We start from the raw sequence: 25,746 nt of genomic DNA, 5'->3' as shown, positions 1-25,746 counted from the left end.
GTAGAGAAATACTTGTTGAGATAACTCCCTTCATTCATCTTTCTAACCACTGTGATGTACCAAAATAGGGTAAGCCTCAAGTCAGTCAAGACTGCAAACTATTATTCACCAGATTGTGCCTGATGAGCTCTTTAGCAAATTCAAAGGAAGAAGAAGCGTTGTCCATCAAGCTTTTGAGTTCTGCCTGAAATTAAAAAAGGAAAGCCTTATGAAAATGAGAACTGTATAGTTCTTATATCACATATAAAATGTTACAACATTTTATAGTTTACAAAGAATTTAACATGCTGTTCCATTTATTCTGCAGGACTCTAAGAAATAATCAATGTAATTATTATTATCCTCATTTTACAGATGAGAACATTGAGGCTTATAAACACTAAGTGATTGAACCTTATACTAATCAGCAAGTTTGAAACTGGTGAACCCAAGTTTGTAGACTCCTAGAATTAGTCTTTTCTTTCAGGTGACAAACTTTTAACAACTAAGGTTGATTCTTCAATCTGACCATTCCACCTATGTCCTGAACTTTCATACTATCTCCTTCCTGCTGAATTGGCCTTAATTTACATGATGCAATTAACATAACTTCTCGCCTCTTTGTTATTATTTATTAGACCTATCAGATCTCTTCCGTATTGTCCTGCACCCTTAACTTCCCTTAGAAGAAATGGTCAGCCATTTCCACAGTGTCTTCACTAATGTCCTAGACTCACTTACCCCCTTCCTCAGCTTTCTGCTATTCCCATCTTGCCACTCTTTTTTTTTTTTTTTTTTTTTTGCGGTACGCGGGCCTCTCACTGTTGTGGCGTCTCCCGTTGCGGAGCACAGGCTCCGGATGCGCAGGCTCAGCGGCCCAGCTGCTCCGCGGCATGTGGGATTCTCCCAGACCGGGGCACGAACCCATGTCCCCTGCATCGGCAGGCGGACTCTCAACCACTGCGCCACCAGGGAAGCCCCACCACTCTATAATTTTGATTAAACCTCCTCACCTCCTTTTTCTACTTCCATCAGTGGGTACCTAAGCTTTTCTGGATAAAATAATTAAATCCTTGATTATTCTCACTAAGCACTACAAACTTTTTCTACCCGATGTCACATAGGAATGCACACTTATTCAGCAATCCATTTACTAATGTCCTCTCTTGTCCACAGCAGTAACTCCAAAGCCTTTGGTCAGCGGTCCCCAACCTTTTTGGCACTGGGGACCAGTTTCGTGGAAGACAATTTTTCCACAGACAGGGGTGGGGGACAGGGGGATGGCTCAGGCAGTAATGGAGCAATGGGGAGCGCAGATGAAGCTTCGCTCACTTGCCTTCCACTCACTTCCTGCTGTGCGGCCTGGTTCCTAGCAGGCAGCGGACCGATACCGGACTGTGGCCCGGGGCTTGGGGACCCCTGCCTTGGGTAATATTAGGCTAGTTCAGCAGTTTTCAAGCTTTTGGATCTCAAGGTCTTTTTTAAATCTTAAAAATTATTAAGGATCCCAAAGAGTTTTTGTTTATGTGGGTTATAGCCATTCATATTTATTGTATTAGAAATTAAAACAGAAATTTTAAGTAATCAATTAATCAAAAGTAATAATAAACCCACTACACATTAACACAAATAACATATTTTTCATTAAAAAAACTGTATTTACCAAAACAAAAATTTAGTGAGAAGAGTGCTGTTTTATATTTTTGCAAATCTCTTTAATGTCTGGCTTAACAGATGACAGCTGGATTGACATATCTGTACCTGCAATCAATCTATTTTGAAATCATGTTGTCCCTGGAAAACTTCACTGCACACTTGAGTGAATGAAAGTGAAAAAACAAAATCTTTTAGTGTTATGATAACTTTGATCTCAGGCAGGGCCAGCCAGGGACTAAAGGTGAGGCAAGTGAGTGACCTAGGGCACAAAATTTAAAGCAGCATTCACTGCACATGAAAAGATGTTCAACTTCATTAGTTGTCAGGGAAATACAAATCAAAATTACAATGAGCTTCCACTTCACATCCACTGGGATAGCTAGAATAAAAAAGTCAGATAACAACAACTGTTGGCTAGGATGTAGAAAAATTGAAATTTATACATTGCTAGTGAGAATGTAAACTGGTGCAGCCACTCAGGAAAACAGTATGACCCAACAATTCCACTCCTAGGTATATACCCAAGAGAAGTGAAAACATGTTCAAAACATGTCCAAAAACATGTATACAAGTGTTTACAGCAGCATTATTCATGATAGGAAGAAGGTGGAAACAATCCAAATAACCATCCCCTGACAACTGGAAAAATAAAATGTGGTATATCCATAAAATGGAATATTATTTGGTCATAAAAATGAATAAAGTACTAAAACATGCTATAACATGATGAACTTTATAAACATTATGGTAAAGTAAAAGAAGCCAGTCATAAAAGATCACATATTATATGATTCCTTTTACAGGAAATATTCCAAATAGGCAAATCCATAGAGACAGAAAGTAGATTAAGTAGTTGCTTAGGGCTTGGTGAATGGGGGTTGATAGCTATAGGGTATGGAGTTTCTTTTTGAGGTAATGGAAATGTTCTAAAATTGACTGTGGTGGGAATTCCCTGGTGGTCCGGTGGATAGGACTCTGTGATTTCACTGCCGAGGCCAAGGGTTCGATCCCCCATCAGGGAACTAAGATCCCGCAAGCCTCATGGCACAGCCAAAAATAGAGGAAAAAAAAAAAAGAAGTGCTTAAAAATAAATAAATAAAATTGTCCATGATGAAGATTGCACATAGTGGTGAATATACTAAAAACCACTGAATTGTATACTTTAAAAAGGTGAACTGTATGGTATGTTACATATACCTCAATAAAGCTGTTAAAACATAAAATTATAAATAGAAGATGTAGGTCATCTTATAATATGTTAGAGTGAAAATGACCTTTCTAAAAGCATGACAACATGATAGAAATCATGTAAGAAATATTCCTCATGAAACATCAATACGTGATTTTACGTTCAAATTTTCTGTGTCCTATATTAGGGTTTTGTCTTTTCAATCTAATTAATCAATCTTTGTCTTTAATTGAGAAATCAAACCTTTTAAATGTAATTAGATAAGCTGGATTTGAAAAAGGCAAAACAATAGGTGTTTAGAAGTCTATAAATTTGACTGTGTTTCAGCCTATGAAATCTTTGATAATTGCTCAGTTCACTGAGAGTTTACAATGTATATGAAGGTAAGGACTTTGCATATATCACAGAAACCTACAATAACGCAGTACTATTAGTTTGCATATTTTGCAGATAATGCTTAAGGAGGTTAAGTAGTGCACTGAAAGCCACAATAAGCTAGGACTGGAATATGGTCTATCTGATTTCAAAGCTCCTGCTCTTCATCACTACCGGAGCCCTCCCAGTTTGGAGGGATAAAATTTCTTTATCCTCTGAAACCAGTGTTCTTCTTCCTTTTACCAGCATCCTATATTCACTGCTTCTGTTTCTTCATCATCTACTTGTCATTCCTCTGCCATATCCTTTAGGACAATTCTCAATCCAAGTGATTACTCATTCACTCTTTATCTCCTTGCCACCTAGCTTCAACACCCAATAATAATGATACCTTAATCAGAGTAGGAAACCCCAGTTAGGAAATCCAATGGCTTTTTCTCAATTTGCATCTTTATTGACCTCTTTTGAACCTCCTCCTTCTTCTAATGTGATTCTCCCTTAATTTGTTAGTCATATTTTAAATTTCTCATTCAACCATTACTTAGTTGGCATCAACTTTGTGTGTGCATTGTGCCAGGTCCTGGGATACAAATGTCAAAAGACAGTCTCAACCCTCAATGAGCTTGTCTAGATTAAAGATAATTAAAGCAGGTTAATGAGGCCTTGCTCGGGTAGGATCCACCACCATCTGGACCCTCAGGGCCCCAGTGCAGCTCAGGGCCATGGCTCTGTGCTGGCCCATGGCCATTGGCCTCAACAAGGCCACAAGCTGACTAATAACGTGAGCAAGCTGAGGCCTAGCCACCGCCACGGGTGCCTCACCAAGTATACCAAGTACGTGCGAGACATGATCCAAGAGGTACGCAGCTTTGCCCCTTAAGAACGGCGGGCCACGGAGCTGCTCAAGGTCTCTAAGGACACGTGGGCCCTCAACTTCATCAAGAAAAGGGTGGGGACACACTTCCATGCCAAAAGGAAGAGACAGGAGCTGAGTAATGTCCTGGCAGCCAGGAGGAAAGCAGCAGCCAAGAAGGACAGAGCTCCCTCCCCTCAGTGCGTAATAAAACCTTTTCAGAAAAAAAAAAAGAAAATTAGGCAACTACCAAATAATAAGTATGATTTTATATATAGATATAAAATCATATATAATAGCCATATTATTACCAATTATTTGTTGGTAAGATATAATAACCATATTATTTGATTACATTTAAATAATCATGCTTATTACTTGGTAGCTATATTATTATGTATATATATAAATTAAGAGCAAGAGGAATGTACACCTAAGTTTGCAGTAAATTTTAGTGGTTAAGTCTATGGGCTTTAGAGTCAGGGTTTGAGACCTGAATTTCTCACTTGTTAGTTGTATAACCTTGGGTAAATTGTTCAAAGTACTTTAAGAATTGAGTGAGGGCTTCCCTGGTGGCGCAGTGGTTGAGAGTCCGCCTGCCGATGCAGGGGACACAGGTTCGTGCCCTGGTCCGGGAAGATCCCACATGCTGCGGAGCGGCTGGGCCCATGAGCCATGGCCGCTGAGCCTGTGCGTCCGGAGCCTGTGCTCCACAACGGGAGAGGCCACAACAGTGAGAGGCCCACGTACCGCAAAAAAAAAAAAAAGAATTGAGTGAGTCATTACAGATTATTTCATGTTTACTATAGAAGAGCAGAATGCTTTGGTGTCTGGGGAGAGAATGAACTATACAATATAGAGCCCATTATAAAAATTACTAGAGGAATGTCTGCTTTTAAATGGTTTAATAAAATTAACATAGGTAAACACAAACTATATCCTCTTGCTACCAAAAAAAAAGCTTCTTCGGGTACCTTTGACATAGTCATCTACTGCTGGAGAACTTTACAAAATCAACATGCAATCTACATGGACACAATTTCAAATGAAAAAGCATGCGTTTAGTGAATGGGAAGTGCAGTCTGGTACCCTGACGTGGACACCGTCAGACCTATAGCAGATTGGTTAGCCGTGCCACCCATACCAGACTCTGGAAAGAACATGTGCGGACAAAATGTAAACATGTAAAAGGTTGGACCTTATACTAAAATTGGCAAGGTCCCGAAAACTGACTCAAGGTAGAAAGGCAAGAATACACTTCTATTCTTTCATTTATTCTAAACAAAACTCTAATGAGATCAAATCGCAAATCCAGTTTACTATTAAACTGCTGATGCTGGGAACTAGCCAATTAGGCAGACTCCAGGGACTCTAGTTGAAATGAGTATTCCAAGAATGTATTTTATATAATATCGATATCTAAAGGGACCACTCCATTGCACACTAAGCAATTTAATTGATAGGCATTTCTTTCTTTTTTTTTTTTTTTTTTTTGCGGTATGCGGGCCTCTCACTGTTGTGGCCTCTCCCATTGCGGACGCGCAGGCTCAGTGGCCACGGCCCACGGGACCAACCGCTCCGCGGCATGTGGGATCCTCCCAGACCGGGGCACGAACCCGTGTCCCCTGCATCGGCAGGCGGACTCTCAACCACTGCGCCACCAGGGAAGCCCGATAGGCATTTCTTTTGCCACAACTGACCACCTTTATCGACATAAACCATGAAAAGTGAATCTGGCCATATGTTAAGGACGTGTTCTCCAACCACCAGCTGCTAAACACTGTTTCACCCAGCAGTTGAATCTGCTGTTAGTATAAAGTATGTTTACATGCTTTACAGGGAAGTACAGGGTAATTCAAACTGGAATTAAGTAAATTAAGAACAAATTACGGGACTTCCCTGGTGGTGCAGTGGTTAAGGATCCGCCTGTCAATGCGGGGGAAACGTGTTTGATCCCTGGTCCGGGAAGATCCCACATGCTGTGGAGCAACTAAGCCCGTGTGCCACAACTACTGAGCCTGCATGCCACAACTACTGAAGCCTGCACACCTAGAACCCGTGCTCCACAACAAGAGAAGCCACCACCACGAGAAGCCCGCGCATCGCAACAAAGAGTAGCCCCCACTTGCCGCAACTAGAGAGAGCCTGCGCGCAGCAACGAAGACCCAATACAGCCAAAATAGAAATTAAAAAAAAAAAAAAAGAACAAATTTCATCACTACCTCAGCAGCTTTGCCACTGTAAAGGCGAAAATGATTACAGGCCTTAAGATTGAGTGCGATGGTACTATCAGGAATTTGCTGAAGATAAACAGCCAGAACTTCTTGAGACACATCATAGTAATCCAGCTTGTAGTAACACAGGGCCACATAAACATTGAGGGCAAGGTACTCCCTATTAGATGAAAGAATTAAGGATTAACAATTTAAGTCTACTTCACAGAAATGTTGTCAAATTACAGATCTTTTTAATGGCTCAAATGGACAGCAAGGCAAAGAGGACATTTCTTCTTTTAAAGAAAAAAGAATATAATCAGTGTAGCATCTTTCTTTTTGTATTATAATATTTAAGTGTTTTGATATAAGCAGAGTAAAAGATGACAACTAGAGGAGAAAGGGAAAAGTTCAACTACTACCTATTCATGTTTAAAAAAACTAACATAATCAGTAATCGAGTATAAACTCAAATAAGCAGACAAGGCAAGTAGATTTGATGACTGAGAATGGGAATGGGTGGGAGATTGTGACAGTAAAGCAAAAGAAGGGAGAAGGGAAGTGGATGAGATATTTTTGGGATGGGGAGAGAAGCCAAGTGGTCAGTGATAAAGTTGGAACATTAATTCTTCAGAATGATTTGTTTCTAATTTTGTCAGCAAGTTACCTACAGTGTAACCATAACACTGAAATTGATACACCTAGGCCATGCACTTTCAACAGGTGTGATATCACCCCCAAAGGGGCAAAAATTGGTTCTTATGGAGAGGTGGAAAACATACTCATTTTATATATAAAGCATAGATATACATACAGTACATAAACATATATACAATATATCTATGGTATTGAAACTTCATGGGAGGGCAATTAATGAGGGAAAAATCTAAAAAGCCTCCTTGGAAGGTCAATAATGAAATAAAGGTGGAGAAACCCTGATCTAGACAATAACGAGTTCTTAATCTCACCAGATTATTAGCTAAATAGATTTGAACACATGGTGATATTAGATCCAAAGGACACTAGGTCCTCAGCCAAACTAGGTACAGAAGAAAGTAACAAAATGAGATTTCAAGGAGGTATAAATGGACACAGACCTGTTATCTAGCAGTATTCGCTTATAAATATCAATAGCTTCTTGGTAGTGAGATCGCATATAGTGGATTGAGGCCAAACTGAGTTGATCTTCTGTGATATCCTGAAGATTCTGATGAAAGTTCATCAATTTCTTCTCATCATTAAACTAAAATTGTAAGAGAGCAAAAGACGTGTAAAGATTCACATTAGAGTACGGTTACAGAAATCAACACCTACGTAATGGATATTTTAACTTCCCCTTCTCCTTCAGCCATTTATCTCTGTTCTATTTCCCTTCAGCTCCTGGTGTTCTTTACCTCTCTTTCAGAGAAAGAATAAAAATAGTCTCTGGGGACTTCCCTGGCGGCGCAGTGGTTAAGAATCTGCCTGCCAATGCATGGGACATGGGTTCGAGCCCTGGTCCAGGAAGATCCCACACGCCGCGGAGCAACTAAGCCTGTGCGCCACAGCAACTGAGCCTGCACTCTAGAGCCCGCGAGCCACAACTACTGAAGCCCGCGCGCCACAACTACTGAAGCCCATGCACCTAGAGCCTGTGCTCCGCAATGAGAAGCCACTGCAATGAGAAGCCCGTGCAACACAACGAAGAGTAGCGACTGCTCGCCGCAACTAGAGAAAGCCCGCATGCAGCAACAAAGACCCAAAGCAGCCAAAATAAATAAATAATAAACATTTTTAAAAATTAAAAAAAAAAAGTCTCTGGAGGCAGAGCCTTAACAATGGAAAGCCTTTAAGTTACAGCTCACATTAATTACTTGACACCCCTCTTCTTACCTTCTTTTTCTTTTCTATTTCTTTCTTTATATCTTCTCCCTTTCCTTTTTTTCTCTGTCTCTATCTTTTTTACATGCTGTTTATAAGAGAGACATTTAAAATAGAAGGACACAGAAAGATAGAGAGTGAAAGGATGGGAAAAGATACAATAAGCAAACACTAACCAAAAGAGAGCTGGTGGAGCTACACCAATATGACAAAGTGTCTTTACACGAAGAGAGATTTTTGGAGATAAAGAGAGACATTTCATAATGATAAATGTTTCAGTCCACTAGATGGACATAACAATTCTAAATCTGTACACACTTAATGATAGTCTGCAAAACATGTAAAGCAAAAATCGAAAGAACTAAACAGAGAGACAGATAATTATAGCATGAAGTTTTTTTTGTTTCCCCCCGCACTGCCCGGCTTGCAGGATCTAGCTCCCTGGCCAGGGACTGAACCCGTGCCCTTGGCAGCGAAAGAGCAGAGTCCCAACCACTGGACCAACAAGGAATTCCCAAAATTTTTAAATGCACCAAAAATAATTATTTTCAAATACTACCTTTGGACAATTAGATAAACTTCCTGTAAAATAATTTAGTACTATCAATTAAAAGCTTTAAATTTTTTATTGTTCATACTCAGTAACTCAGTAAGTCCATTTTAGGATGTTAGAATCACATTTTTATAATTAAAATTAAAACCAATCTGGAAGTTAAATAACTAGAAGTGTTGAATGAATTGTGACACATGCATATGATGGATTGTTATTAAAAAAAAGCCTGGTTTTTAAGACTAGTGACTCAGGGGTACACTCGTACTATAAAGATAAGTTTAAGAAAAAGCAGAATACAAAAATATATATTTAACATGAATCCCATTCTGCAAAACAAACGAACAAAAATATAAATATGCATATAAAAAATAATTATACCAAGAGGAGATATGCCAAAAGGTTGAAATTCAGTTAGCTTTAAATATGGTAGATGTTATATCCTTTTATTGCATATTTATATTTTGCTTAATAGAATGTGTAATTTTATAATATGAAAAATGATTTTAAAAATCATTTTATGACATGATCAAAATTATTGCTATAAGGCAATTCTGAAAGGTATGTATTTATTTTCAGGAGTCAGGACAAGGTGTCTTTGATTCTGTTTCCTAAGAGACAATAAGATGGTGGAAACAAACTAATCTTAAATGACTACTGCTTAAGAAGAACTAAAACCTAACATTTCTGAATAAATAAACAGAGTAAAAAAAAACATTAATGGGGGAGAAAGTCCTATAAAATTAACACCTGCATTCTACTTGTTCTAGAAATACCATTAACGAGACTTTCTACTTGATTTTCTTTCACCCTTGTTGGTAACAAGAAGAAAGAAAGAGAAAAATATTTTAAAAACAAAAAGTGTGAAGTCAATTATATGTCAATTAAAAAAAGATATACATAAAATTTTTTTAATTTTAACACATTAAAAGAAAAAGTGTGAAATAGGAACGTAAGTACCTTGTGAGCCAAGTGGAAGAGGAGGCGGTTTTGAAGTCGGCTTTTTGGAGCTGTGAAAAAAATCCAAGGTGCTTATTAAAGAACTCAATTGTCTATGGCACTTAGTCCCTTGCAGGAGTGACATGAGACAGATAAATCTTCCCAAATCCTTACCTACTGGATCCTGTTACGTCTCTGCTATAATATATTAATGTATTATTTTAGTCTAGTCCGACTGCAGTAGCAGCGACATCACCAAGAACCAGAAGGAAAATGCTCTAAGGTTCCGCTCTTGCCCACACTTCCTCCTCACTCTATGGTGGTGAAGCACAGCACGGCACTCCTCCCAGTTCCAGAGGCAGCCCACCCTGTGTAGTTCACACACTGAACCAAACATCGGAAGCAAATGGTTACGGTCATCTCAATACATGTAGGAATCCACTCTCATTCAGCTGGTCTTCCAGTGTTCTTTGTCGATTCCTTCTGAAATCCCCTTTTCATAATTACAGTGCCATATTTTCCTAAATACTAGCCCCGTCTCCATTTCATAGATCTTCTGGCACGATAATCTACCATCTAAAACAGGGAGCCAAGCAAAAGGGTGAACACCTCTTATGTTCCAGATCCCCTTTGCGCTCTTGGAGAATTTTCCTAATTCTAGACACTCAATCTTATATCTCTTTACAGCAAAAAGTCATACTTCAATGTATAAAAAAGAAAAATATATATGGAAAGAGAGATAGCTACCTTGATCACCTTACATGTGTCTAACTGTTCCAGGCACAGATAAAGTCTAGAAACATGAGATAAATAACTCAAAGCCCTTTATAACTAAATTAGGAAAATTAGAATTCCATGACTCTGAACTGGAATTCTATCTAAATATGTATATATCAGTTAATTCTCTAAGATTTCTACCCTGAAATACATTCTTCCTTAACATATTTCCTAACAAACATTCTTTTGCCCACTTTCTCTACTTTTCTTTGAATTTAATTTGATTCATACTCTAATTATTCTTAATCTTTCCTCCCATAGTTCCCTTTTACCCTACTCTATTTGCAAATTTGAGTCCAGCTCTCCTAAGATGACTGTCCTGGTAAGTAAAGCAAAAGGGAAGAAATCTGGATTCTTCAAGTTGGAATTACTTGGCTTCTCATTCAGAAGCAGGAAAAGAAGCTATAAAATGCACAATCATAACAGCTTGAACAACTATACCCAACTCCTACCAACAGCATGAACTTCCTACCACGGTGGAGCCTAAGAAAGGCACCTTGCCCTTTTTCTTCTCTCATCCTTCTGCTTTTTGGCTTTAGCTTCTGAGGAGGTGAACTGGGGAGGGTAAGCAGCACACAGATCAACTCTCTTTTTAAACATAAAGTTGCTAAGATCCAATATTCTTTCAAGAGTAAAGCTTTTTTTTTTTTTTAGCTTTCTAATGTCACTTGATTTTTCCTCAATAGAAAGAGGAATTAAATAAGTTTTAAAATCTTCAAAATGACTCTTACTGTTAGTGAGAATACCAGATATTAAAAGGGCCCATTTACCTTTAAATCCAGCTGCTTCAGCTTGTTTATACATTCCAAGAAAAAAGTAGGTACAGGCTAGGTTCACCCAGACTTCAGGATTGCAATTTTCCTCTTTCGTTGCATTTTCATATTCCTGAAACATACATTAAGCAGTGATCCCTTTCAGCAGTAGGGTAATCAATGGGCCATTCCTTTATGTATAATGGAATAGGAGTTCTTACTGTGATTGGGCAACTTCACATTTAGGGACTTCTATATGCTCCTTACCTATTCTATACCTGTAACATTAAATACTGAAGCTGGGCTTCCCTGGTGGCGCAGTGGTTGAGAGTCCCCCTGCCGATGCACGGGACACGGGTTCGTGCCCCGGCCCAGGAAGATCCCACATGCTGCGGAGCGGCTGGGCCTGTGAGCCATGGCCGCTGAGCCTGCGCATCCGGAGCCTGTGCTCCGCAATGGGAGAGGCCACAACAGTGAGAGGCCCGCGTACAGAAGAAAAAAAACAAACAAACAAACAAAAAAAACTGAATCTAAGGCTCAATCCTACCCATGCAGGGCTCTTGTCCACATAACCTTACACTTGTTTTCTTTTTCCCCTTTTAATATTGATATGGGCTAACAAACTGCAGAAATGAAAAGCAACTAAAATATTTTTTTTGCTAACTTAAAAAGACATAAAAAAGATGCCTTATTAAAAATGCATAGGTTCAGTTAACTTAAAATCTGATAACCTTAATACCCTACAAATTTCATTTCATTCTAATTGTTCTCTGGCTTTATTTGGCTTTACACTTTTAAAATTTGGTGTGTTCTGTTTTTTTTCCCTGTTAAGGACAGTTTCTGAGATTCATTTTATTTTTTAAATAAAAATAAAATGTATTTTATTTCATTTCATTTCATTTTTGGCTCCATTGGTCTTGGTTGTTACGCTCGGGCTTTCTTTAGTTGTGGTGAGCGGGGGCTACTCTTCGTTGCAGTGTGCAGGCTTCTCATTGTGGTGGCTTCTCTTGTTGCGGAGCACGGGTTCTAGGCGCACGGGCTTCAGTAGTTGTGGCACAAGGGCTCTAGAGCACAGGATCAGTAGTTGTGGCACACGGGCTTAGCTGCTCCGCAGCATGTGGAATCTTCCCGGACCAGGGATTGAACCCATGTCCCCTGCATTGGCAGGCAGACTCTTAACAACTGTGCCACCAGGGAAGTCCCTCCATAAACTCTTTTACTATTTATCAGTCTTCCCCAGATGCCTTTTTTCTTTCTTACTCTGTTTGGGCTACTCTTTTTTCTCCTATATCTTTCACATACACTACCAGCTCCTATTCTGCCCTTTTCACATCTTTACTTTTCCTTCACTGATTTTGTTGCTTTTGTTCATATCACTTCCTCATTACCTGATCTTGGATACTTTTCATTTTAGTAGTGCAGGTTATTTTAATATCCTTAGATTACACTTTGAGAGTAAGAATATGTGGGAAAATTCCAAACAATTTCATTTATGAATTAAAAATTATTTGACATAAGGCATCTACAATTTTATCTAGATCCATAATTCCATAGATGGTTAATTACATTGCAGGGTTTACAATGACCAAGAAAAAAAAACTTTCAAAGCTATACTCAAAAAATATAAAGAGAATATAATCTTTCCTATGTCTAAAATTAACCACGCAAAATAACAATGAACTTCTTTTTGAGAAAAGAATCGTGAAATTTTTTATCAAAAGGGCTTATTTTTCTTCTCCTGAAGACTTCCTTAAGAAAGACTAATATTAATATATTGAACAATCTCATTACTATATATTTAAAAGGAAGAAGTAAACAGACATAGATAAATATGCTTGAACATACACAGAAGATTTCTGAGGTAACACATCAAAAAAGAGCCAATGGTTACTTCTGTTAACATAGAAATAGGATTGAGGAAAGCACACAGGGTGACTTTTTTTCCTTTTTCCTTTGTTCTCTTCTATATTGTTTGAACTTTACCATGAGCATGTATTATTATAATACAAAGCTTAATAACTTTTCAAAACCCTTCTGTTATATAAAAAAAAGTTTCTTTAAACTAACCTCCAAAGCTCTCTTGTAGTCACCCAGATGAAAAGCACAGTATCCAATCCACAAATTAGTGTCCTCTTCTTGTTCCCCAACGTGACGTTTGAACTTCATGTTAAAATTTCATGAAAAAAAAAACATGAATACTTTGAATAGTACACTCTCTGTTAAACACTGCTATGTTGTTATTAATGAACAATAGGAAATCACAAATTATAGAAGCAAGATAATCTCAGTTTAATTACACTGATACCTACAGAACTCAGCACAACTACCTTTACCTCAAACATTTCACAATTGTTTTTCTGTGTTTACTGACACCTTACTCCAGAAAGTATTTAAGAGTTATCCTCATAACAATTCTGGGTGATATATAAGGAACATAAGAATTATGTGAAATATTTAATGCCAAATAACTGAAAGTTAGTGAAATTAAGTGATGGACTCAAGGCCACACACAGCCAGTAGGTGTGGTGGCAGGGACCACCGTAGCCCACGGACTCCAAAGCCCATGTTTTCACCCCTCCATGCTCTATCCCGCATTCATCTTCACGCTTCAAACCTGTCCCGTGAGCACACACGTATATTTATTCATAGGTTATAACCTTTCACTAAGGACAAGCCATTAAATCATTCTAGTACCCTTCAACAGGCTTACCAGGGCCTGCAAGAATTAAAGATGTTTAGAAGACCACCTAATCATTTATGTCCATTGTGAAAAAACATTCATGAATTCATCAGCCAATGAAAGAAAAGTCCTGTTTTGGAGGAAAGGAGTGAGACCTTGAAGGAGGACTCTGGATTACCATGGCAAGGTGAGATTTTTTTTTTTCACTCTATATGGTGGTAAGTCAAAAACATGGGTAAAAAAGTAAAAATTAAACAGATCATCGTTAACCTGTGGTGACCTAGATAGGAAGGAAATCTAAAAAAGAGTGGATATATATATATATACGTATAACTGATTCACTTTGCTATACAGCAGAAACTAACACAACACTGTAAAACAACTATACTCCAATAAAAATTAATTAAATTCAATTAAAAATTAAAAAAGAACAGATCATTGTTACAAAACCTCAGGTGCCTCGACCATCACAAGATGAAGACATCTGTTGATACTTTCTTGTCTGAACAAGCACTTACTCCTGTAGCTAACTCCATAATATTAGAAATTCTCCTCTCACCAAATACTGTGAATTTGAGTACAGTGCCTTAAGTCTGAAGAAATTCTTATTTGAGGTCTCCCTGAATTTGCCCCAGGAATTCCCTGGAGCCACAGGAGAGCTCACGAGACCTCCTCATCCTAAACCATGGCAGTTCCCATTCCCATCCATCATGCCACTTTGGCTACCTAAGAATGTGCAGAACCTCCCTGATAACTTACAGGCAGCATGGGATTACACAATAAGGAAAGTGTGGTCACCGCCTCAAAGAAAAGAGAGAAGAGAAAAAGAGACTGACAAAAATTACGCATGCATCTACCACTCAGTCCACTGATTTACAGAGCTAGATGGTCTTTCCAAGTCAACTCTCCCACTTTAAAGACGAGAAAGCTGATGCCAGAAGAGTTAAGCAACATGCTCAATACCAGAGCACTGGCAAGAAACACAGGACTATACGTGAAAGACTGAGAAAGATATATAAAGCTAATTAAAACACTTATTGTTGATAGAGTAATATGGCTGTTGTAGTGATTTAGAGAAATGATTATGGAACAACACAGCCAGGCTGTGCTATCAAAACTCTTCATTCTTTGGTGTACCCCTTCATTCTTCTATAACATATGCTTCCCAGAAAGCCGTTTCCCAAAGTGCAGCATCTTTGGAACATCTACATCAGAAGCACTTAGGCTACTTGCCCAAAATACGAGTTCCTGAGAACCACTGTAGGCTGATTCTGTAAAGAATCAGAATCCCTAGGGCAGGAGTCCAGCAATGTACATTTTAATAAGTACCCTAATTCTGATGCATATTAAAAGTTGAGAACTAGGGCTTCCCTGGTGGCGCAGTGGTTGAGAGTCCGCCTGCCGATACAGGGGACACGGGTTCGTGCCCCGGTCCGGGAGGATCCCACATGCCGTGGAGCGGCTGGGCCCGTGAGCCATGGCTGCTGAGCCTGTGCGTCCGGAGCCTGTGCTCCGCAACAGAAGAGGCCACAACAGTGAGAGGCCCACGTACCACAAAAAAAAAAAAAAAAAGTTGAGAACTACTGCCATAGAGATTTGAAATATCTTCTGAAGATACAGTATTTTTAGACAATAAGCATGAAACATGGTAGAATTATTTAAATTTGATCAGAATGTTATAACATATAATAAGAATAAACCATAAATTGGTCAGGGGGTGGAATGAACATCATATGAACTGACACTGTATTAAATGTCCCTCTACATTTTTAGGCTGGATTCATCATAAGTGGGACTAGATATAATTAAAAGTGTCCCTCGAGAAATAAGTCTATCGTTTTAGTTCACCTTTAATCAGGTTTATAGTTAACTTGGAATCTGGAATCTGTGCCTGACAAGATTTACAGAAAGTCCCAGAATGCACCCACTTGTTCCAACAGCATAGCAACCAGCATTCACCCATGCATTCCTCTACATTCTGGTTATTCACCTCCTAAGAAGCAACCTTCTTTGGACATTACCTCCAACAGGGTAATAGCTCCAGTGAAATCTCTTTGTGAAAGTAGCTCCTCTAGTTTTGGAATCTTCCTACCTGTCTTCTTTCTTTTGTCAGTATGCGGTAGGTCCCTGCCTACAGCAGGTTTGGCCCTTGAAAGCATCTGTGAAAGAAACAACAAAGACAGCTGTATGATCCCATTCCGATGGTCAATATTAAACTGAGAGTGATGGCTCCAGGATTTATCAGTCAAACCCTTAACAACGAACCCCAGGTAAGCGTGTTCAAATTCCTCCTGTAACATGTTATTTTACTAAAAGGGCCATCACCCTGTGTTTGAGCTAACGAAACTGCTACTCCCTAGTTTTTTATCTCCCCCAGTTAGAGTGAGGTAAGAGATGCTTTCGCGCAGCTGCTGTCATCTCAGCCTTCCCTCGGTCCGCTTTCCATCCCACGCGCAGCTCAGGAGTGGGGAAATGGAGAAGCAGGAGGGAAGAAAGCAACGATGTATTTACAACTGCATCCCTGTCCCCCGTGGGAACACGGGGAGGGCACAGACATCATCTTCTGCTGACAATCCTAGACTTAACCCAGAAGTATGTCTGGAACCTCTAATCTCCAGTCCCAGGACCTACTCAAAGTTCTCCCTCACTGTTCAAAGCCACTAACCATCTTGGCGTCAGTCCTATGAATCCCCTCTGCAGACAAACAGAAGAAGGCCGGGCCTCAGCGCGCCTCGGCATCCACAAAGCTGGCTCGGTCTCCACAGCAACCCCGCCGGGGGACTGGTCCGTGCCGGAGTAGCGCTCGCCGGGGAACCGGTGCCCTCCACGTCTTGGTTCCCCTAGGCTTTCACCGCTGCAGGAGTGAAAGTTTTTCCTGAGGAGAGCGTTGTTCTCTGTGCTGAGAGCGAGAGTTTGACTCTATCTCCGTGAGTTTACTTTAGGAAAAAGCGAATTAGAATGGCATTGTTTTTCAAATACAAGTTTCCCGGGAAAGTAATTTTCAAGGACCACTTCCGATTTGGACCGCGTTGGGCTCCTGAGCAACACGGGACGCTGACTGACACGTGATCGCCGTCTCCTGTGCAGTGCCGGAAAGCTTAGAAAAAAATTTCTGCCAAACCGAGGAAGCCGATGTTTGGAGGCGGGAGTTCACCAGAATACGGTTTCTTATTTCCATAGAGAAAGCTACCCTTGTGATGTGACGTTATATTGTGATTCCTGCTCATAGAATTTAGAATAGAACCTCTGATTTGTTATAAATAGGGAAACTCAAGATGCAGTCACAGTGGCCAGTGTGGCACCCATGTTGATTGTTAATAAAGATCTGATGTAAGATTTGGAATATGTAAATTAAGATAACTGGAGTGTGAAGTCAAATAAGTAAATTAATTTTTTTTTTTTTTTTTTTTTTTTTGGTGGTGGGAGTTGGCTGTGTCACAGGGCTTGTGGGATCTTAGTTACCCAAGCAAGGATCAAACTCGGGCCCTCGTCAGTGAAAGGCTGGAGTTCTAACGGCTGGACCACCAGGGTCCAGTAAATTGTTTTTAAAGGTGTGCGGAAAGACTTAAAGAAAGATGCATAACATGAGTTGTGCGTTTAAGTTTTATTCGGGATCTTTCTGAGGACTAAAGCCTGGGAGACAGCCACTCAGTAAACTGTGGCAACTACTCGATAGAGGCAGGGGAGAAGCCAGTTTATACATGATTTTTGGCCAGGTCATACCTGAAGTCAAGCATATATCTTGGTAAGATTACTAGTAATCGTAAAGAACAGATGTCTCCAGTTAATCTTTTCAGCTTTTCTATGTATGGGAACATGCAAGAATCTAAGGTCGTTAAAATTCTTCCTGAGATATACATCTAACTATCTGTGGGACCTGCTTATTCGTGTGCGTCCAAAGCACAGATGCCTCATTCTGTGTTCGCCTTAAACTCCTCTAAGAGTCGTACTGTCAGTCAGCAACTGTGGTGGGTTACAACTGAACTCTTGTGGAAATGGGTGGTGAGCAATGCTCTTTGTCTTAGCGATCCTAATTTTTCGGGGTCCACACCTGTATGTTGACTTTAAAAAATGCACAACCTAAAGTTGACAGTTATATTTTATTTGGGGAACCTTACTAAGGACTATAGCCCGGGAATTAGCTTCTCAGATCGCTCTGAAGAACTGTTCCAAAGAGGTGAGTGAGGAGCCAGGATACGTAGGAGTTTTTGCTGGAAAAAAAAAAATGTAGGCAAACTTCAAAAGATTACTGCTGGGCTTCCCTGGTGGCGCAGTGGTTAAGAATCCGCCTGCCGATGCAGGGAACATGGGTTCGTGCCCTGGTCTGGGAAGATCCCACATGCCGCCGAGCGGCTGGGCCCGTGAGCCATGGCCTCTGAGCCTGCGGTCCGGAGCCTGTGCTCCGCAACAGGAGAGACCACAACAGTGAGAGGCCCGCGTACCGCAAAAAAAAAAAGATTACTACTAATTACAAAAAACAGACATCTCAAGTAAAGGGTTTTAATGCTTTTCTATGTATGGGAACATGCAAGTGTCTGGGCTCATTGAAATTATTCCTTTGATATGCATCTTAACTATCTAGGGCCAGTATCCTCTTTTTCTCCACCCTGAATTCCCCTCAGGATGCACTGTCAGGGCAGCTGCAGTGACTGTTGGCTTGATGGCAGACAGCATGTTTTGTTTACTGAAATGGCAGGCAACATTTTTTTGTCCACAGGTAAGGCTCCTTGCTGCTGGGGTTGTAACTGTTGCACCCTAGGCATTGTACCTCACAAAAGACAGGGTCTGAGTGCAGTTGCTGGAGAAGGGTCTCAATGGACCGCATGCACTACGCTCGCTGGAGACTGCCCGTGTCAGAAGCTGCCGGAGTAGAAGGTGATTGCTGAGAAAAGCCAGCGCCACGCTGGTTGCCGCTGCCTACATCTAGAACCCGTGCCTGCCATTTGCATTGAGGATGCCTCCCTTCCCCTATCTCTCTTCAGAGTGGTTCCTTAAACCCTTTATTTTCTTTACTGTTGGGTGTGACTAATTTGAGTGTATTGAGTGCAATAAGCCAAGTGATTTTAGCCTCTTATACAACTGGCTCATGACATGTTTTATGACTTCTCAATCCCACCATTCTTGCCTGGCCTTGTTGCTTTGGCTTGTGGCCACACCCACACACAGTAAGGAACTATAATATGTGTGGGTGGACGACTTAGTTTATCTATCTTACTCCTGAACCCAGGTAACACAGAGGCAAGGGTAGTCTAAAATCACCGAATCATGGAGTACTAGAGCTGGAAGGGACCTTTAAAGGACATCTAGTCCAACCCTCAGAATTACCAGACTAAGGAACTAACATCTGGAGAAGTGAAGTAATTCTGCCAAGTGTATAGATAGTTGTGTTATAGTCGAATTACATTACATACCCCCTGAATAACTAGCCCTGTAGAGACTCAGGTGTACCATAAGCTCATAGAAGGCAGGGATGACTTCTTAGACTCTTTTTCATCCTCCTTGCACTCTAGCTCCTGTCCCCACCCCTCACCCTCACCCCCAATCACTTGGAGAGTAAATGAGTGACTGCATATCTTCATTGCCTGATGTATACACTTTTGTATACATACAAACATGGATAAAGACACATACCACAGGCACATGCATAGTTTCCCCTCCGGCCCCCACCCTCTGGGAACCACTAACCCATCTTCTCTCCGTATGGATTTGCCTATTCTGGACATTTCCTATAAATGAAACCATCCAAAGAGAGGTCCACGTACCGTATGTCTAAATACTGAAAAGTTTAAATCAGCCTAGCAAACTGTTAAAATGTTTTATCCTCTTGCCTTGACAAATACACCATCACGAAGAGGGTCACGTTCCAATTTAGAATTCTCAGACTTCTTGGACTTCTGCTGGGGGAGGTGGCAGTGTGGAGAGAGCTACCCCCAGTGCTCACTCAGCCCACACCCTTCTCTTCTCAGCCCATCTCTTCTCTTCTCCATCCTGCACCACGAGGGGCTCTGCATGTGTGTGGCCACCCAGCCCCCAAGTGCAAGGGTAGTCACCCGCTCTCCTGTGAGCAGTCACCCCCAATAGCCCTAAAGGGAGGACACATGCTGGGAAGAGACTGGATCAGGTATGGAAACAGGCTTGGGGTGGTATGGGCAGGGAATTCCAAGTCCTAGGCACCGTAGTGTGGTGCGGAGGGCTGCAGGAACCCCTCAGCTCCATGGCCTCTTCACACCTGGTGCAGGGTGCAGTCAAGGTACAGAGCCCAGGGCAGGGACCCCTGTCGCCAAGGTCTAAGGGCATTGTTGCTTATTGTGCTGTAAACAACCTTGTCGATCTTGCTAAATCCATTGAAATGATCTCTGATTTCCAGTAGTTTGTGATACTGCTTTAAACCTCTAAATCCCTGTAGAAGCTCTTTGAACTGTAGCTGTAATTATGAAGGGCAGAATATGGCATTGAGTGTACTTGAGAAGAAGCTATTATTCCCAGCTACAGCTCTAAGAATCTAATGTGTTATGAAACATGTAATAACATAGACACACAAAAGCTGGTTGCACGGGTAAGAGACAAAGTTGGAATTTGCAACTTTATTTCAGTTGCAATAGAACAGCAGTTTCTGAAGAATTGTAAAAATGACCCAGGTTGTGATGATGGTTGTATGCCTATGTAAATTTACTGAAAAACATTGAACTGTATACTTAAAACAGCTGAATTTTATGATATGTGAATTGCATCTTGCTAAATCTGTGTTTTTTTGGGGGGTCGTTTTTTTTTTTTTTTTTTTTTGCTGTACGCGGGCCTCTCACTGCCGCGGCCTCTCCCGTTGTGGAGCACAGGCTCCAGACGCGCAGGCTCAGCGGCCATGGCTCACGGGCCCAGCCGCTCTGCGGCATGTGGGATCTTCCCGGACCGGGGCACGAACCCGCGTCCCCTGCATCGGCAGGCGGACTCTCAACCACTGCGCCACCAGGGAAGCCCCTGGGGGGTCGTTTTTTAAGATGGTCCCGATCTGAGCTTGGAGTGATGTTCTGGAGTCCCCGTTGCTCCAATTTAGCCCTGACGCACAGTGATACTGACTGCTGGTCCTTGGAATCCACCTGTCAATCACCAGGGCCATGACTTGCTAAGGGAATATGAAAGACAGTAAGAAGTTTTGGCATTTCTTGCTCGGGTGGATTTTCCTTAAGGAAAAGTCTCATGAAAAGAAGAACCCTCAACATTTCTGCTGTAGAACCACAGCAACTCTATTCATTAGCTCTGTTGAGTGCTATTATGTTTTTTTTTCTTTTGTTCACTAGTTTCACAAAGATTCTACCTTACAACAAAAGAATGTTTTAAAAACCAAATTTTATCCCACTCCCTCACAGTGAGTTATGGGCTCATGGGGAAAGGATCCCCACTTTTGACTGTTCTAAGAGCAAGAAATACTCTGGGATTAAGCATTTGAAAAAATACTCCTGGGACTTCCCTGGTGGTCCAGTGGGTAAGACTCTGCACTCCCAATGCAGGGAGCCTGGGTTCGATCCCTGGTCAGGGAACTAGATCCTGCATGCATGCCTCAACTAAGAGTTCGCATGCCGCAACTAAGAAGTCCGCATGCCGCAACTAAGACCCAGTGCAGCTGAAATAAATAGATATTTAAAAAAAACACTCAAAGAAATACATTTTTCAATCATTTTAAAATAACATTTTTTCTCATTACAGAAGTACTACATATTCACCATGGAAAGTTTGGAAGATGCTGAGAATTAAAATGAAGAAAATGTAAATTATCTATAAATTTATAACCACCTATTAACACCTGTTAACATTTTGCCTTTTAAAAAGTGATTTAACCAGTGCTAAAGGATAATGTAATCGTAGCTAAACTACTAATAAATTGGAAAACTATGTAATAAGAAATCTATAGGTTGTAATTGTTGAAGCTAGGTGATGGGTACATGAGTGCTTATTATACCATTCTATTTTTATATAGAAAATTTCCATAATCCAAAAATAAAAAAGAGGTATCTATTTGGGCTTCCCTGGTGGCACAGTGGTTGGGAGTCTGCCTGCCGATGCAGGGGACACAGGCTCGTGCCCCGGTCCGGGAAGATCCCACATGCCGCGGAGCGGTTAGGCCCGTGAGTCATGGCCGCTGAGCCTGCGCGTCCGGAGCCTGTGCTCCGCAACGGGAGACGCCACAACAGTGAGAGGCCCGTGTACCGCAAAAAAAAAAAAAAAAAAAGAGGTATCTATTTGAAAACTCCCAAATTTTTCTGTATGGCCAACTTTTTAACTGAAATGAATTAAGAACATAGGAGTCAATATTTATTTCAATATAAAAGTTAACTTGCATTTATCCTAGTTAAAACTAAGTCTATGTGAGGCTACTGAGCAAACGAATTTTCAACTTCTGATTGCTCATGTCATTGTTTATTTGGTGAAAAGATAATTGGAAAATCAGAAAGCAATATAGACATCATAACATGTACACAGGAAAAATACTAGGTGTTACAATCCCATGATCCCTAAAAGAAGAAACTCCCTGTGTCAGCCAGCTGCTGAGGTGTGGATCCTTGGAAGGTCCGTTTTAGTTCATCCCCTAGTGCTGAAGGCAGCTGCTAGCAAGAGCTGAAGGTGACATCGAGTTGTGTGCTTTGAAGTCAGCAAGTCCTAAACTTGAATCCTGCCTCCCCTGCTCCTACTGCTGTGAGCGGGTTACTTAACTTCTCTGAGGTGAAATAGAGGTACTGTAGATAGAGATACTGTAAATAGAGGTACTGTAAATAGAGGTACTGTAAATAGAGGTACTAAAACCTGCCTCACTGATTTGTTTAAGATTCACCTGAGATCATTTATAAGTGAAAGGTGGTATAACATAATGGTTAAGCCTGTAGCTTCAGGAGATAGACTGCCTGGGTTCAGTTCTTGGCTCTAGTACTTGCTTTAGCTGTGTGACCTGGGCAAATTACTTAACCTCTCTGGGCTTCAGTTTTCTCACCTGTAAATGCAAGATGATGATAATAGTTCTTACCTCCTAGGTCCATTGGTTGTGAAAGTTAAATTATACACAGAAAGCATTTAGAACAGTGCTGGGCACACGGTCAATGCTATTACATGTGCTCTGTCTTCATATTATTTTTTTATTGAGATATAATTTACATGCCATAAAATTCTTTAAAGTGTACAATTTTTTTTTTGTTTGTTTGTTTTTTGCGGTATGCGGGCCTCTCACTGTTGTAGGCTCTCCCGTTGTGGAGCACAGGCTCCGGGTGCACAGGCCCAGTGGCCATGGCTCAAGGGCCCAGCCGCTCCGCGGCATGTGGGATCTTCCCGGATCGGGGCACGAACCCGTATCCCCTGCATCGGCAGGCGGACTCTCAACCACTGCACCACCAGGGAAGCCCCTAAAGTGTACAATTTAATGGGGTTTTTGTATGTTCACGAGAATGTGCGTCACTGTTATCTAATTTTAGAACGGTTTCGTTACCTCCAAAAGAAACGTGTGCCCTTTAGCAGTCACTCCCTATTCACTCTTTTCCTGGCCTCCTGACAACCATCAGTCTATTTTCTGTCTCTTTGGATTTGCCTATTCTGGACATTTCATGTAAATGGAATCATACAGTATATGACCCTTTATCTTTGCCTTCGTGCACTTAGCATAACATTTTCCAGGCTCATTCACATTATAGGATATACTAGTAGTTAATTCCTTTTGATGGCTGAATAATGTTCCATGGTATGAATGCCACATTTGTTTAAGTCTTCATATTATTTAAAGCACTTAACACATAGTAAATGCTTGGGGCCTGGTGGTCTTGTCAGCATCCCACCCGGTGCCATAGGGTTCAGGGCACAGCCCCAGTCCTATTCTATCCCAAGGGGAATAGTACTCAAGGAAGAAGCCCAAGCCATGAAAGGCCACCCTGATGCAGCCTGCTATGGGCCTCTCTCTGTCTGCCATGCCCAGCCATGTCTTGACCTTCCATAAAATGGTCTCAGAAATCATGAGTTCCCCGTTGTCTCTCCCAGTCACACACAACCTGATAACCTGTTGTAATTCCCACTCCCTCTCATCTGCTCATTTCACTTAATCTGTTCTTTTTTCCTCCTCTGGTCCTGATTACCTCCCCAGTTTCCTTACACAGTCCACATTACTCTGTGTTTGGGACCTTGGTTACATTGTGTATTTGGGGATGTTGTATTAATTATCCATTGCTGCATAACAATTTACCCCCAAGCTTAATAGCTTAAAGCAATCAATATTCTTTTTTTTTTTTTTTTTTTTTTTTTTTTTTTTTTTTTTTTTTGCAGTACGCGGGCCTCTCACTGTTGTGGCCACTCCCGCTGCAGAGCACAGGCTCCGGACGCGCAGGCCCAGCGGCCATGGCTCACGGGCCCAGCCGCTCCGCGGCATGTGGGATCTTCCCAGACCGGGGCACGAACCCGTATCCCCTGCATCGGCAGGCGGACTCTCAACCACTGCGCCACCAGGGAAGCCCAAGCAATCAATATTCTTATCTCCCATGGTTACTGAGTAGCTCTCATACTGCTGAGTAGCTTAGCTGGGTGGCTCTGGCTCAGAGTCTCTCCCAAGGTTCAAGATGAGCTGTCAGCTGTGGGGATCTAGTCATTGGACCTCTTGGCTGGAGCTGAAGGAGCCCATTCCAAGGGGCTCATCCACATGCCTGGCAAGGTAGTGCTAGTTGTGGACAGGAGGCGTTTGTTACCTGTCATATGGGCCTTTCCATAGGTCCTCTTGAGGGTCCACACAACGTATCAACTGGCTTCCCTACAGTGAGTGATAAAAGAGTGAACAAAGAGGCTTCCCTGGTGGCGCAGTGGTTGAGAATCTGCCTGCCAATGCAGGGGACACGGGTTCGAGCCCTGGGCTGGGAGGATCCCACATGCCGTGGAGCAACTAGCCCCATGAGCCACAATTACTGAGCCGGCGCGTCTGGAGCCTGTGCTCCGCAACAAGAGAGGCCGCGATAGTGAGAGGCCTGCGCATCGCGATAAGTGGCCCCTGCTTGCTGCAGCTAGAGAAAGCCCTCACACAGAAACGAAGACCCAACACAGCCATAAAAAAAAAAAAGGAAAAATTCCTTAAAAAAAAAAAAAAGAGTGAACAAGGAAGTCACAATGTTTTTTATGACGTAGCTTTGAAACTCACGCTGTCATTGCTGTCATATCCCACTGATCACAGAGATCAGTCATATGCATTGTGGGAGGGGACTATACAAGGGTATAAATATCAGGAGGTGAGACTTGCTGCGGACTAGCTGGCTGCCACATCAAGCCATTGTCTGCAAGCCTGTGGCCTGTGCCTTCAGACCAGCGTTATCGAAAGGTTTGCAGCCTGAAGTTCCTCATTTTAACACCACCAAAGCAAAGTCTATAAATTCATCCTCAAAGAGGGAAATGACCCTTCTCACTCTGAAGTCAACCCTTCCACCTGTATACTCCAGCTTCATCCCGTCCCAGTTCTCTTCCTCCCAGGGAGCCTTGCTGCTGCCAAGTTCAATGCAGGAAAATCCTGTCTGCCTGCTCCCCATCTCTGCCCTCCCCTGTCTGGCTGACTCATGCCCCCTCTGACTCCCGTATCTCCTGGAGAGCATCTGTTTGCCATGGACTTTGGACATTCCATCTGACTCAACCCTCCAAGGTTTATGTACTTTAAATTTCTATGACTTGGCATAGCTAACTCATCACTGCCTTGTGTATGTTTTGCTTCCCTCCCTGATTGGTGGTTCAACTGATTCACATAGCCTGATATCACGCTAATGTGTCCGAGCAACTGCATCTTTGCACTCTCCCCAGATATATTTCTTTGAAATTTTCAAATATGCCCAGACCTTCCAGTAAAATAACAGCAATAAATAAGCAAACAAACAAAAAATCTCTCCAGCTACCCAAGTAATTCCTCTCCTGTCTTCTCCTTTC

General features: G+C 41.5%; 1 protein-coding gene and 1 pseudogene across 2 annotated transcripts in view; one reads left to right on the top strand and one right to left on the bottom strand.

Moving 5' to 3' along the window:
* The window catches only part of IFT56 (intraflagellar transport 56), a gene marked incomplete at its 3' end in the record, with an annotated part of 33,541 nt that extends 16,973 nt beyond the window's left edge, over nt 1–16,568 (bottom strand). The window contains exons 1-8 of the mRNA XM_079711489.1: nt 16,490–16,568; nt 15,846–15,983; nt 13,212–13,304; nt 11,163–11,277; nt 9,637–9,686; nt 7,364–7,509; nt 6,276–6,447; nt 110–184 (exon numbers count right to left, since the gene is read on the bottom strand). Of these exons, the coding sequence (XP_079567615.1) occupies nt 110–184; nt 6,276–6,447; nt 7,364–7,509; nt 9,637–9,686; nt 11,163–11,277; nt 13,212–13,304; nt 15,846–15,983; nt 16,490–16,492 (792 nt within the window). The 5' untranslated portion in view covers nt 16,493–16,568. The remainder of the gene's footprint in view (nt 1–109; nt 185–6,275; nt 6,448–7,363; nt 7,510–9,636; nt 9,687–11,162; nt 11,278–13,211; nt 13,305–15,845; nt 15,984–16,489) is intronic.
* Nucleotides 3,923–5,907, top strand: LOC307057940 (large ribosomal subunit protein eL36-like; annotated as a pseudogene). Its single transcript has 2 exons — nt 3,923–4,257; nt 5,893–5,907. The product of its transcript is annotated as a large ribosomal subunit protein eL36-like (transcript).
* Nucleotides 16,569–25,746: the final 9,178 nt, after the last annotated feature.

The sequence above is a fragment of the Hyperoodon ampullatus genome, assembly GCF_949752795.1.
Source record: "Hyperoodon ampullatus genome assembly, chromosome: 9".
In the NCBI taxonomy this organism is placed as follows: Eukaryota; Metazoa; Chordata; class Mammalia; order Artiodactyla; family Ziphiidae; genus Hyperoodon; species Hyperoodon ampullatus.
Note: the sequence above shows the minus strand (reverse complement) of the source record. Positions and strands in the feature narration are given on the sequence as shown.